Consider the following 13,524-nt stretch of genomic DNA (forward strand, 5'->3'; position numbering starts at 1 on the left):
TTGGCCACAGACACAGTCCTGTTGATGCAAATGCAGAAACCTCCAGCACATAAGCAAATCACCTCCAAAGATAGCATTTCAAAAGTTAACACAGCCCACTGGAGAATTGGAAAGAGGCAAGAAGACACAACAGCAAGATGACACACAGAGCCAGAGGGCAGGATGCAGTGCCACCAGCCAGGAGGCAAACAAGGACTCAGGGATGGCTGGGGTCAGGTGTCCACATATGGAACACATCACACAGCTTCAGCGCGGGCAAAGATCAGTGTGCGAAGCTCTCACTATGGAAGTATCTCTGATGAGGCCACCTGCTTCCCCAAACACCAGAAATGGGATTTATGCTTCCCAGGCAGTCACTGGAAGCCCATGCCTGCCCACACACACCTGTCTCCCGGCTGCACTCCAGTGCAGCCTCCTCCCGCTCATGCACATGCTGCTCCCTAACAAGCTCCAGATCCAGCCTGTGGCGGCTCTGCAGCAGGGCCAGCTCCTGGGCGTGGCGGCCATTAAGCATGTCCCGCAGCTCCATCAGCGCTGTCTCCTTCTCCCTCTGCAGGTTGGCCTGCATCAGCTCCAGCTGCGCCGTGTGCATGTTGTTCAGACTCAAGCGCAGCGCCTCCAGCTCCAGGGGTGGCACTGGCTGCAAGGAGAAAGGCGGTGCTGGAGTGGCATGGGGGAAGTAGCAGCCAGGTTAAGATGCGGCCTTGACCTCAAAGCCTGGTGCGCAGCAGCCACCCAGAGGAGCTGAATGCTCCCAGGAGAGCCCCGACCAGTGCTTCTCGTCCCTCAATGACCCCTCACTGCCATAGCACCGTACCGTAGTATACAAGGAATGTGATTGGCCACTGATAGGGAAGTGTGGGCCATGCAGTATATCTCTGGCACCTGGCCTGAACTGCTGCCACCAGATGTCCCTGTGTGTCCCTCCGCTTTCAATGGCCCCACATAAGATATGAAAACAAAACAAGCCAAGAAAGCAGACACAGCAAGCCTGCAATGCATACCCATCCACTGTGACAAACCTGTCCTACCTGCCACCCTCCCAGATCCCAAACCCACTGGGTCCTGGTGAGAGTGACAGCATCCAGGTCACCTGGGTCTGCAACTGCACCTGCTGCATCTCTGCCAGCGACCCACCATTACCCACCATTACCCACTGCTCCCCTCCGGGCTCATCTTTGTGTCGGCTCATCAGTTCAGCAATTTCAGGTTTCCATTCCTGCTTACACTCCTGGGGAAGAAGAGCAAGAGACATGACCCAAAGAATTCAGTCACAACCAATAATGACAATATGCCCAAGGGATCGGAAAACATACATCCTTGTGAAACATGTCCACGTGTTAGGAGCAGCATGATTCATAGCCACCAAAAGGTGGGAGCAATCAGTGTCCACTGACGGGTGACCAGGTAAACAAATGTTGTGTACCCACACAACAGGATGTCATCAGCCACAAAAAGTAGTGATATGGGACATAATACAACACTGATGAACCACAAAACACATTCAGTCAAAGAAGCTAGACACACTCAACAGTCCATTTGCAGGAAACATCCAGAACAGGCAAATTCAGAGTACACTAGCAGCTGCCGGGGGGCTGGGGGAAAGAGGGGTTAGGGAGTGACTGATAATGGGGACAGGCTTTCTTTCAGAGTAATGAAAATATTCTGGGATTAGCTGTTATGAATGCAAAAGCTACCAAATGTAATAAAAGCCACTGAAATATATATTTAAAAAGGGTAAGTTTTATGTTATATGAATTATACCTCAATAAAAGTAACAATGAAAGACTATGCAGCCTGTTTGAGCGCCTTAGTATAAAGTCAAAACCCCAAAGCAGAGGCCGCAGGTATTGTTACTAGGTTAACAGAGCCTGTTTTGCCCCTTGGTCACTGGCAGAAACTGGGACATTAAGACTGCAAGCCCCCCCTCCGGATACGCTGAGTACAAGACTGCCTCACAGGTCCACTCTGGAGACCGATGCACAAAGCTATGTGAAACAAGACAGCACTTCGTGGGGAAAAAGTCAGAATATGACAGCTATCATCCATGCATAAAAAGCAAACTTCTCTCTTCAACATCCAGGACAAAAGGCCAAAGGTCACAAGGAGAGCCAAACTGGGCTCAATCAGAGGGTCTGGGAAGACCTTCCATGCAGGGGCCACATTAAGGACTTGAGGCCCACAGGGACACCTCTGCCTCGAGCCTCTGTGTCCCCCAGTTTCCATTTTGATGGAGGCCCCTTCAAAGACTGAGTCCTCTCTTTGGGTTTGGTTTCTACAATAGGGAGAAGTTCTCTGACAAGAAACACACCTTAAGAGAACCCTGAAAACAATTACCTTTGTGAGGACCCCAGGCTGTTCCAAACCATCACTATCCAGCTTCTGCCATGGCTGCTCCTCTGTCCTTGCTGCATCAGGGTTCTCCAGCTAAGAGGGAAAAGGCCAGAGAAGGGCAGTTACAGCAACACCCAAGGCCTCAGCCTCAGGCCCTCTTGGCCCCTCCACGTGCTCACCCCACCAACTCAACTCCACCTGTTCAGAACCTGCCTCTCCTCCTGAACCACTAAGGTCTAAACATTTTATGCAACTCATTTACTGAATGCTGCTGCTGCCCCTCTTTTTAATGAATTCTGCTTCTTTATTTTACTGTGTACTTGACACTTAAATTACTAAATTTTAGTTTCTCAACAAATTCTAGTCTTTCAGACTCATGTACTTAATTTTAATTTCCAACCTCTTAATTTTGTATAAGTAAAAATATTTTCAAGATCTTTTTTTACATAAAATTTTCCTTAAAAACTTGTAGAAATAGTTATCTTTAGTTTCTTACCGTAAATTATCTCAACTTTAAAGTTTTCCAATAAAATGTCCCTCCAATAGTTTGACCTGTAAATTCACAATAATTTTGGACTTTTAATCTGCTGTGCAAACTGAGCTGATGACGACTCTTATCAACAAAGATTCTCAGTTGTGCCCAAAGAGGATCTGTATTTGACACATGGAGTCAAAGGCACTTCCAACTCCTAAGTATCTCATGCCTTCACGGCCGGCTGTAACCACTTAACTCTGCATATGGGCCAGAGTCTGCAGGACCCAGTGGCAGTTGTCAACTTTCAACTGCTTAAGAGAACTGAAATTTCACTGTATTTTCTCTCTGATAGTCAAAAGGACAATGAAAAAAGTTATTTTTTCAATAGAGTAAACTATATTTTATTTTGCAATTACTACAAGAGTCCACAAGACCCCTGTGTGTACCTAAGACATAAGATGGATATGAGCAGTCGTGTTTTCCAGCATTAGGACACTATTACATCACCCTAAGAATTATTCTATCATACTTCTGTTATTCCCAATTACGGCAACTAAAATAATGAGAAAATAGAAGGATGAGGGAATTGCCTAGAAGGAAAAGGCAACAGTGAAAACCAATACCATTCTTCAGTTTTCTTACTGACTGGAGAAACCGTCTTTGTAGCCAGCTTTCAAATTAGAATTCCTTAAGAACTTTCCATGTTTCTTCCAAAATGGCAAAGAGGAGAAAGTTGACATTAAAGACTTATCATAATCATTAGATGAATGAAAAGATGAATGTAAATAGAGCCACACTTGAGGACATGAACAGCAGCAACTGATGGAAAAATGAAATTTCAGACCACAGGTCTTCACAGGACACCACTTGATCAATTTTCTCAAAATCAGGACCCAATGAACAGTATCTTTAAGGACAGAGAAAACCTGTTGGTCTCATACCAATGGTCATGCACAAGAAAGACTCCATCTCACATCTGCATCAAGAGCCTCCAGCATCCCATTTTGCTAAAAGCATGTGTCAATATTCTTTTTTTTCTTTATGTTTGTAAGTCAAAATGTACTTAATATCCAAAGATTTGTACCAAAATTTCTAATGAAGTTGTTTTTAAATTGTTGCTCAGTCTTCTGAAAATTTGAAAAACAACATAAAATGACAAAAAAAGGGTACAGAAAACCCAGATGATAAATGGTGACAACTATTTTTCCTGGTAGTTAGACAAGTAGATGGGAAAGTTCTGGAATCACACTTCCTAAACTTTCCTCGGCACTAGTAAAATCTTCAGTCCAAGATTTGATAAAGGTGATGTTCTTCCAAAATTCTTCACCATTGTACAATTTTTGGATGGTTCTTTTACAAGAAAAGGTCTCTTCTTACTTTTGTACCTGATGCGTAACTGGAAGGTCAAACGCTGCTCTCTGCCATTTCTGGGTGAACTGCCCGAGTTAAGATGACTATCACACTGATTGAAATAAAAGCTTTATCATCATGCACTTCACTTACAATGAGGGACGATGACTGGATCCTGAACATTTATCCTACAGTCACTGCAATTCTATCTTTGCTAACTTCCTGAAAAAAACTCAGATCTTCAGGTTGTTCACAAACATGCCCTTGTTTATATTATAGTCTTAGAATTTAATATATGCTTGTGTTTTCTGCATAGGTGAACAATTACTCCCTTTACGCTAAGACTTTAGAATCTTTAACTGAAAGGGCATATCAAAATTATACAGCCCTGGCCGGTTGGCTCAGCGGTAGAGCGTCGGCCTAGCTTGCGGAGGACCCGGGTTCGATTCCCGGCCAGGGCACACAGGAGAAGTGCCCATTTGTTTCTCCACCCCTCCGCCGCGCTTTCCTCTCTGTCTCTCTCTTCCCCTCCCGCAGCCAAGGCTCCATTGGAGCAAAGATGGCCCGGGCGCTGGGAATGGCTCTGTGGCCTCTGCCTCAGGCGCTAGAGTGGCTCTGGTCGCAACATGGCGACGCCCAGGATGGGCAGAGCATCGCCCCCTGGTGGGCAGAGCGTCGCCCCTGGTGGGCATGCCGGGTGGATCCCGGTCGGGCGCATGCGGGAGTCTGTCTGACTGTCTCTCCCTGTTTCCAAGCTTCAGAAAAATGAAAAAAAAAAAAAAAAATTATACAGTAACTTATACAAGTTAATTTTTGCTATAGAATTGTCATGTAGTTATGTTGTATTTTCAGGCTATCTACTATCTCTAGTTTTTTGTCTTTCTGCTTTAAAATACTGAACACAAAAAAGATCTTACATATTAAGTTAAACTAAAGAATTACTATTTTACCCAGCTCAACAGGTTTCATTACATAACAAACCCACCCATCCAGCCCCACCCCAGACCACCATCCAGGGCACACTCTCAGCCGTGGGCACCATAACCAAGTACCAACAGGACATTTTCCACTTCAGGGACTATTTTTCCTAGGGTATCTTTTCTAGTTATTTTCCTATCTCTAAAAAGGGTTCAAACCTGTACATGTAAACAAAAGCGCTCTAATAAGATTATTTAGGAATAAACTTATGCTAAAAATAATCTTTATAGAAATTAACTTTATTTACCTAACAGTTAATAAACATTAAAGTAACAAGTATCAAATAAAGTATACCCTTGAAACCAAAACAAACATTATATGCTAGAAAGAATTTTATATCAGACACACATTTATGCTATCTTATGCTACTTGATACACTCATTAAACTCCACATTAAAACTAAACTTATCAAAATTTCCGGACATGCGTAAAAAATAACAAAGACGCCTTGAATTATGTTCAAAGCATTGTGACAACATAAAGGCTCTTCAAGGACTCACTCTGCTGACTCAGAATGACCTACCATCTGAGAGAAGGCTAACTTGGCTTTCAGGTCCCATGTGTTCAGCTCCAACCCCAGGGACACACTAGGCACCTGTGAACTACTCGTCCACACGGCATTCTGCTGCTGGGTGTCTAACAATGTACACCTTCCTGGAAGTTTACTCTTCAGAGGTTCATTATTCTAAACACAAAATAATTCCTATCTTAGCACCTACACATAGATTAATGGCATACTAAGTCTTCAGGAACTGTTAATTATTTTATAACACAAATAAAAAAATTTCCAAAAAACTTTTTCTTTGGGGTGGACAGAGAGAGAGAGACAAATAGGGACAGAAAGACAGGAAGGGAGAGAGATGAGAAGCATCAGTTCTTTGTTGTGGCACCTTAGTTGTTCATTGATTGCTTTCTCATATGTTCCTTGACTGGGGGGCTACAGCACAGTGAGTAACCCCTTGCTCAAGCCAGCAACCATGGGGTCATGTCTAGGATCCGATGCTCAACCCAGCGACCCTGCACTCAAGCTGGTGAACCTGTGCTCAAGCCAGCAACCTCGAGGCTTCGAACCTGGGTCCTCTACATCCCAGTCCAACGCTCTATCCACTGCACCACCGCCTGGTCAGGCAAAAACTTTCCTTTTTTGATTGAACTTAAGATATACAATTGTTTATGATCAGAGAGGTCAGTAAAATATTTGCTCTTTCAGCACCAATGGCATATTCATAACTATAAAATAAAACATCTTCCTTGGTAGCACTGATGGCATATGCATAATTATAACATACAACAGCCTCATCAAGAATTCTCAAAACTCAAAAAAAAAAAAAAAAAAAAGAATTCTCAAAACTCAATACATAGGATGAAGATAACAGCTCCATCTTACATAAGCTACTTATTTTACCTGTGCATAAGAGAATTTTAAAATAAGCATGTAAATTGAGAATGTAAATGTACGAGTAAGTACTACTGATAATAAAAACTTGAAAAACTGAGAATGTAGCTAAAGTCATATTTAAAGGAAAAGACTTGACTTTATATGTTTTTAAAGCCTGGGAATCGGGGCCCTGGCCGGTTGGCTCAGTGGTAGAGCGTCGGCCTGGCGTGTGAGAGTCCCGGGTTCGATTCCTGGCCAGGGCACACAGGAGAAGTGCCCATCTGCTTCTCCACCCCTCCCCCTCTCCTTCCTCTCTGTCTCTCTCTTCCCCTCCCACAGCAGGGGCTCCACTGGAGCAGTGTGCCAGGGCACTGAGGATGGCTCTGAGGCCTCTGCCTCAGGTGCTAGAATGGCTCTGATTGCAGCAGAGCAACGCCCCAGATGGGCAGAGCATCGCCCCCTGGTGGGCATGCCGGGGTCGGGCGCATGCAGGAGTCTGACTGCCTCCCCGTTTCCAACTTAAGAAAAAAAAATACAAAAAAAAAAAAAAAAAGCCTGGGAATCGGTCATCTACATATCTATCTCAAAAAATTATAAAAACAGCAGCAATTTTAAAACCATCAAACATGGCCCTGACCCAGGCAGCTCAGTTGGTTAGTGTCATCCCCATACACCAAGGTTGTGGGTTCCATCTCCAGTCAGGGCACATGTAAGAAGCAACTACTGAATATACACCTAAGTGGAACAACAAACTGATGTTTCTCTCTCTCTTTCTCTCTCTCTCCCCCACATCCCCCCTCTCTAAAATCAATAATTAAAAAAATTAAAACCAAAGACAACTGAAAATAAGAAAACATATATAGTAAGAACAAAAATTAAAGAAACATAAAAGAACAAAAATTACAGTTAATTCTTTCATAAGAATAATAAAGAGGGCCTGACCTGTGGTGGCGCAGTGGATAAAGCGTTGACCTGGAAATGCTTGAGGTTGCCGGTTCAAAACCCTGGGCTTGCCTGGTCAAGGCACATATGGGAGTTGATGCTTCCAGCTCCTCCCCCCTTTCTCTCTCTCTCTCTCTCTCTCTCTCTCTCTCTCTCTCTCCCTCTCTCTGTCTCTCCCTCTCCTCTCTAAAATGAATAAATAAAAAATTAAAAAAAAAAAGAATAATAAAGATGATTAACTTATGTCAGGACAACAAAAAAAGGCACAAAGACTCATCATTAGAAAATTAAAAAGGGTTGTCAGCCTGACCAGTGGTGGCACAGCGGATAGAGCATCGACCTGGGATGCTGAGGTAACAGATTCGAAACCTGGAAGTCAGCGGCTTGAGCACTGCCTCACCAGCTTGAACATGCAGTTGCTGGCTTGAGCATGGGATCATAGACATGATCCCATGGTCACTGGCTCAGCTGGAGCCTTGATTAAGGCACGTATGAGAAGCAATAATGAACAATTAAGTGACACAACTACATGCTGATACTTCTCATCTCTCTCCCTTTCTGGCTGTCTCTCACTAAAAAAAAGTATTGTCAATACTGAAGCCACAGACAGTAGGAACAGGATACTCCTATAATTAACTTAATGCCAAAAACTGGAATATTAGATGATAGGACCTGTCTGAGAAAAACATAAGTGAACAGTTTGAGAACTATTAAATAAGTTGAGTCTGTAATTAAAAGCCTCCCCCTCCACACATAGAAAACTTTACTCCCCAGTGGCTTCTGCTTCTTCCACAGCTCACTCACAGAGCAAAGGCCCTCTCAACTCATCATATCAGGCCAGCATAGCCTCAACACAAACTCCTGACAAGAGGGGAAAATTATAGGTCACTCTCTCACAAAAATCTATGCTTTGTCTGTATCGATTGAGATGATGGTATGACTTTTCTCTTGGTCTGTTAATGAATCACACTGATTTTTACTGTAGAGGAAAAACATCCACTACCACCAGAAACAGAGAAGCCAAATAGCTCTATTCCTTCCCAACACCTGCTGTTAATCTGTTTATGTAACCCTCTGACCCTGAAAACAAGAGTCAAAATGGTTTTCATCAGGTTATCTTCCTAAATTAGGGTATTCATTAAATATTTGAGTTACAAATTTTAAAAGTCTGTAGCTGATAAAACAGCAAAACACCCATTTTTAACCACAAGTCTACATCATTCCCCTAATGGAAAAACCCTTCAAATGCAATGTCCATAAATAAATGTGTTATATTTAGAAATGTTTTTCTGACAATAACTTAAAATCCCACGTCTTTATTATATGCAGCTTAAGTGTCTGTTTGTCGCCAATAGCGTATTGGTTGCTTGCGTAACTGTACTAGCCAATGGGGTGAAGTTGCCACAGCATTCAAATAGTCCCGCCTTCTGGCATGCCACCTCACAAACTGAGGTTAAAGATTGGAGCAATTATTATACTGTTAAGAAATCTTAACACCAGAAGGGGTCTTTGCAATGGTACAAGACTAGAGGTTCTCCAATTGAAAAATAATGTCATAACAGCTAAGTCTTTGACTGGCTCCTCTAAAGGTGAAATACATGTCATTCCAAGAATTGATTTGGCTCCATCTCAAAACAGGGTTGCCATTTCAATTGAGACATAGACAATTTCCTGTAAAACTTGCCTTTGCTATGACCATCAATAAGTCTCAGAGCCAAACGCTTAAGCATGTTGGCATTTTTTTACCTGAGCCTGCATTTGGACACAGTCAACTTTATGTTGCCTGTTCAAGAGTTTGTGAAAGAACGGACGTAAAATTAAAAATAATTGATGGTCCTCTGCAAGGCGAGCTTAAAAATGATGGAAAGATCTACACAAGAAATGTTGTGTACAAAGAGATCTTTGACATGTGAATTAACATTTTATTATTTAAATCACCTTTATTTATTAAGCTAGCAGTGGCTCTTAAGAAATGTACCGCCAGTGGTTTCCTTCATTGCACTCTACTTTAAGCAATTAAGCAAGTAGAAGGGGGAAACCCCGTGGGGCAGTAAGCAAAGGGGCGTCCTCGCTGCCTGCCCTGGGTAGTTCAGTTTGAATTAGCAGACACCTTTGCACAAATCATTTTAATTACAATTTATAATATCTAGAACAGCAGTCATTTCGTATGACCGCTGGGCTTTCTAGTATAGTATATTTCTCTATCTGTAGCAGTTTATCACTTTTAAAAAGTATATGCAACCAGAATTAAACATATCAAAAGCAACTTTCATAAGGTGAAAATGTATTCTTATTAAACACCAAACCTGACCTAAAAAATAGGGATGAGGGCCCTGGCCAGTTGGCTCAGCGGTAGAGCATCAGCCCAGTGTGTGGAAGTCCTGGGTTCAATTCCCGGCCAGGGCATACAGGAGAAGCACTCATCTGCTTCTCCATCCTTCCCCCTCTCCTTCTTCTCTATCTCTCTTCCCTTCCTGCAGCCAAGGCTCCACTGGAGCAAAGTTGACCTGGGGCACTGAGGATGGCTCTATGGCCTCCACCTCAGACTCTAGAATGGCTCTGGTTGCAATGGCGCAATGCCCCAGATGGGCCTAGTGGGCATGCCGGGTAGATCCCAGTCAGGTGCATGCGGGGATCTGTCTCTCTGTCTCCCCACTTCTCACTTCAGAAAAATACAAATAATAATAATAATAATAATAATAATAATAAAAAATAGGGGTAGGGTACAGAGAAAAGGTGAAGAGTTGTCTGTATGTTCATTAATTGTGCTCACACTGGATGCACTGGTTGAGTCAAGGTGTTACCTCTTGAAGATGCTGCTGTAACTGGTGTGTCTAAGGCTCCCACCAGGCCCCATCACTGCTGTCTTCCCTGCTGAAGGCTGCTAGCCAGCTGGACTATTACAGAGTTCCGTTCAAGTATTGCCAACTCTAATTCCTTTTACAAAAATTAATGCAAACAATGCATTTTCCTTTAAAGATTATATGCAACTGAGCAGAACAAAGACTGAAGTCAGATGTAATGCACAGAAAGCTAAAGCAGAAACCCAAGTGCCCACGAGCCCGAGAGCAGCGAGTGTTGCGGCGCATAAGGCACAGGGATAATCAAAATCCCTACCTCATAGCATAGCTACAAAGACTACATGGAATACATACCAGTAATTCTACATAAAATGTAATTGCTCCCATTTCTTTTCATTGTCAAAAATACCAGCACCTAATCATACATGTCTCTGTCCAGTATCCTAAAGTAAAAGACATGTAAATAGAACTAAAATACATGAATCTTTGTGAACAGACCTCTTACAAAGCTTCCTTTTAAAGAACTTGGCATTCTAAATGTCACTGTCAGTATCAATGGTCTGAACAATTACTGCTCACATGAAAAAGCGATCCAGCATCCATGTCTCCATCAGCTGATGGACATAAGACGCAATTTTATTTCAGTATTAGACTAAGCTGAGCTTAACCAGAACGGTCGATCTGCTGAAAGTCTGACTCCAAAATCCAGAAGAAAAGAACTCTGCACCACAGCTTCCTCTTGGATGGTTTAGATAAGTAGTTTTCAGCAGAAATCTCATGCTGGTCCACGAAAGAGTTAACCACCTGATGTTGTATAAAGATCTTCATACAACATCCAGGTGGTTAACTTTTTCACAGACCGGCACAAAATTTCTGGCAGACTGACACCGGTCTGCAGACTGGCAGTTGAAAAACACTGATTTATATAACTCGGAATTAACTGACCTCCCCTAATTTGAGAAAAGTACATCCCAGCAATCACTGTCTCTACTAGAAATGGAATAAAGCCATACACAGAAGACTCTGGATAGCAGGCCCTTCACCAGGTGTCACTGACCCCATGGGAGCATGCTGGCACTGGAAGGGACTACCAAAGCCCACAGTCAGCCCAGTCTGCCCTGAATGAACTGCCTCAGCACAGGACAATGGCCTGGACATGAGGACGTCAGTGGGGCTGTGGGGTCCTGTCTCTTCACTCCACCTCAAGTCTTTCTTTTCTAAACCCACCTGCCCCAGCAGACAGACACCCTGATCTCACCCCAGTCTTAAAACAAGAAAGGAAATCACTCCCCAGCCAGCAAGAGCATCAGCTCAGACACATCAAAATAAATTTATGGGGCCCTGGCCGGTTGGCTCAGTGGTAGAGCGTCGGCCTGGCGTGCAGAAGTCCCGGGTTCGATTCCCGGCCAGGGCACACAGGAGAAGCGCCCATCTGCTTCTCCACCCCTCCCCCTCTCCTTCCTCTCTGTCTCTCTCTTCCCCTCCCACAGCCGAGGCTCCACTGGAGCAAAGATGGCCCAGGCGCTGGGGATGGCTCCTCGGCCTCTGCCCCAGGCGCTAGAGTGGCTCTGGTCGCAACAGAGCGACGCCCTGGAGGGGCAGAGCATCGCCCCCTGGTGGGCAGAGCCTAGCCCCCTGGTGGGCGTGCCGGGTGGATCCCGGTTGGGCGCATGCGGGAGTCTGTCTGACTGTCTCTCCCTGTTTCCGGCTTCAGAAAAATACAGAAAAAAAAATAAAAATAAATAAATTTATGATTTAGAAAGAAACCCCTTGCCTTGGAACTTTACATTAAAGATGACGTTTCCTTTGAAACAGACAAGATGTTGGCAAGTACAGAGTGAACCTGCTGGCAGGGGACGCCAGGATGCCAAGCCAGCTGTGCCTTAAGCTCCTCCAACTCCAGGTCAAGCCCGTCTATGACATCTTGCTTGTGTAGTAGCTTTTCCTCCAGTTCAGTTACTCTCTAGCCTGAGCCTTCTGAATGTCAAGCTGACTGTGATCCACAGGCAAATATATTCCATCCTTTAAAAATACAAAGGTAATTATTTCATTTACACTCTCAGAATTCAGAATTCCATCCATTTTTGCCACCTCTCAAATCAAATTCAATAGCCTTTCTCCAAATAAAACCTTCATGTTCCTTCCCATCATAATGACCTGTTATGGACTGAATTGTGTCCCCAAAACTCCTGTATTCAATTCCTACCACTCATATATGATGATTAAGATTAAATGAGGATGGGGCTCTACTCCATTATGACTAGTGTACCTCTAAGAAGAGACACCAGGCCTTGGCCGGTTGGCTCAGTGGTAGAGCGTCGGTCTGGCATGCAGGAGTCCCGGGTTCAATTCCCGGCCAGGGCACACAGGAGAAGCTTCTCCACCCCTCCCCCTCTCCTTCCTCCCTGTCTCTCTCTTCCCCTCCCGCAGCCAGGGCTCCATTGGAGCAAGGTTGGCCTGAGCGCTGAGGATGGCTCTATGGCCTCTGCCTCAGGCGCTAGAATGGCTCTGGTTGCAACAGAGCAATGCCTCAGATGGGCAGAGCATCACCCCCTAGTGGGCATGCAGGGTGGATCCCAGTCGGGCGCATGTGGAAGTCTGTCTGACTGCCTCCCCGTTTCCAACTTCAGAAAAATACAAAAAAAAAAAAAAAAGAAGAGACACCAGAGATCTCTCTTTCTATGTTCTGTGAAGACAACTGAGGAGGCCATCTGCAAGACAGTAAGACAGGCCTCACCAAAAACCAAACCTGATGGCACCCTGGTTTTCAGACTTCCAGTCTCCAGAACTGTGAGAAAATAAATGTTGTTTTAAGCCACTCTGTCTGTGCTATTTTGTTATGGCTAACTGAGCAGGCTAAAGCACTGCCTTTCAATCTCCCCAGATTCTGTCACTCTGTTCCTTCAAGTTGACTTTTCTACGGCTTTCCCCGTACAGTCCAGGTTCCCAAGCATCCTCACTTCACCTTCAACTTCATTCCAACCCAAAGGCCAACCAAGGCAGAGCTGCATGAGCATGTTGTGAGACAGGGAAACACCTGGCTCCCACCATCTACCATCCATTTCTTATTCAGTTCCAGTGCCCATGCACAGCAGTATCACAGTTGTTAACCCTAACCCCCATGGGTAGCATAGCGTTTACATACAGATGCACATCAAAGATACTGCAGGTTCGATTCCAGACCACTGCAATAAAGCAAGCACTACAATAAAGCTAGTTATAATTTTTTTGCTGATGGTGGAGGGAGTGTCTTCCCTTCAAATGGT

At 44.2% G+C, this 13,524-nt stretch overlaps 1 protein-coding gene across 2 annotated transcripts in view; it reads right to left on the reverse strand.

Moving 5' to 3' along the window:
* The window catches only part of PCNT (pericentrin), a 109,330-nt gene that overhangs the window by 85,440 nt on the left and 10,366 nt on the right, over positions 1 to 13,524 (reverse strand). For both annotated transcript variants that reach the window (XM_066369957.1, XM_066369958.1), the window contains exons 3-5: positions 2,338 to 2,427; positions 1,148 to 1,231; positions 385 to 640 (exon numbers count right to left, since the gene is read on the reverse strand). In XM_066369957.1, coding sequence (XP_066226054.1) covers positions 385 to 640; positions 1,148 to 1,231; positions 2,338 to 2,427 — 430 coding nt within the window. The remainder of the gene's footprint in view (positions 1 to 384; positions 641 to 1,147; positions 1,232 to 2,337; positions 2,428 to 13,524) is intronic.

Source organism: Saccopteryx leptura, chromosome 2 (genome assembly GCF_036850995.1).
Source record: "Saccopteryx leptura isolate mSacLep1 chromosome 2, mSacLep1_pri_phased_curated, whole genome shotgun sequence".
Lineage (NCBI taxonomy): Eukaryota > Metazoa > Chordata > Mammalia > Chiroptera > Emballonuridae > Saccopteryx > Saccopteryx leptura.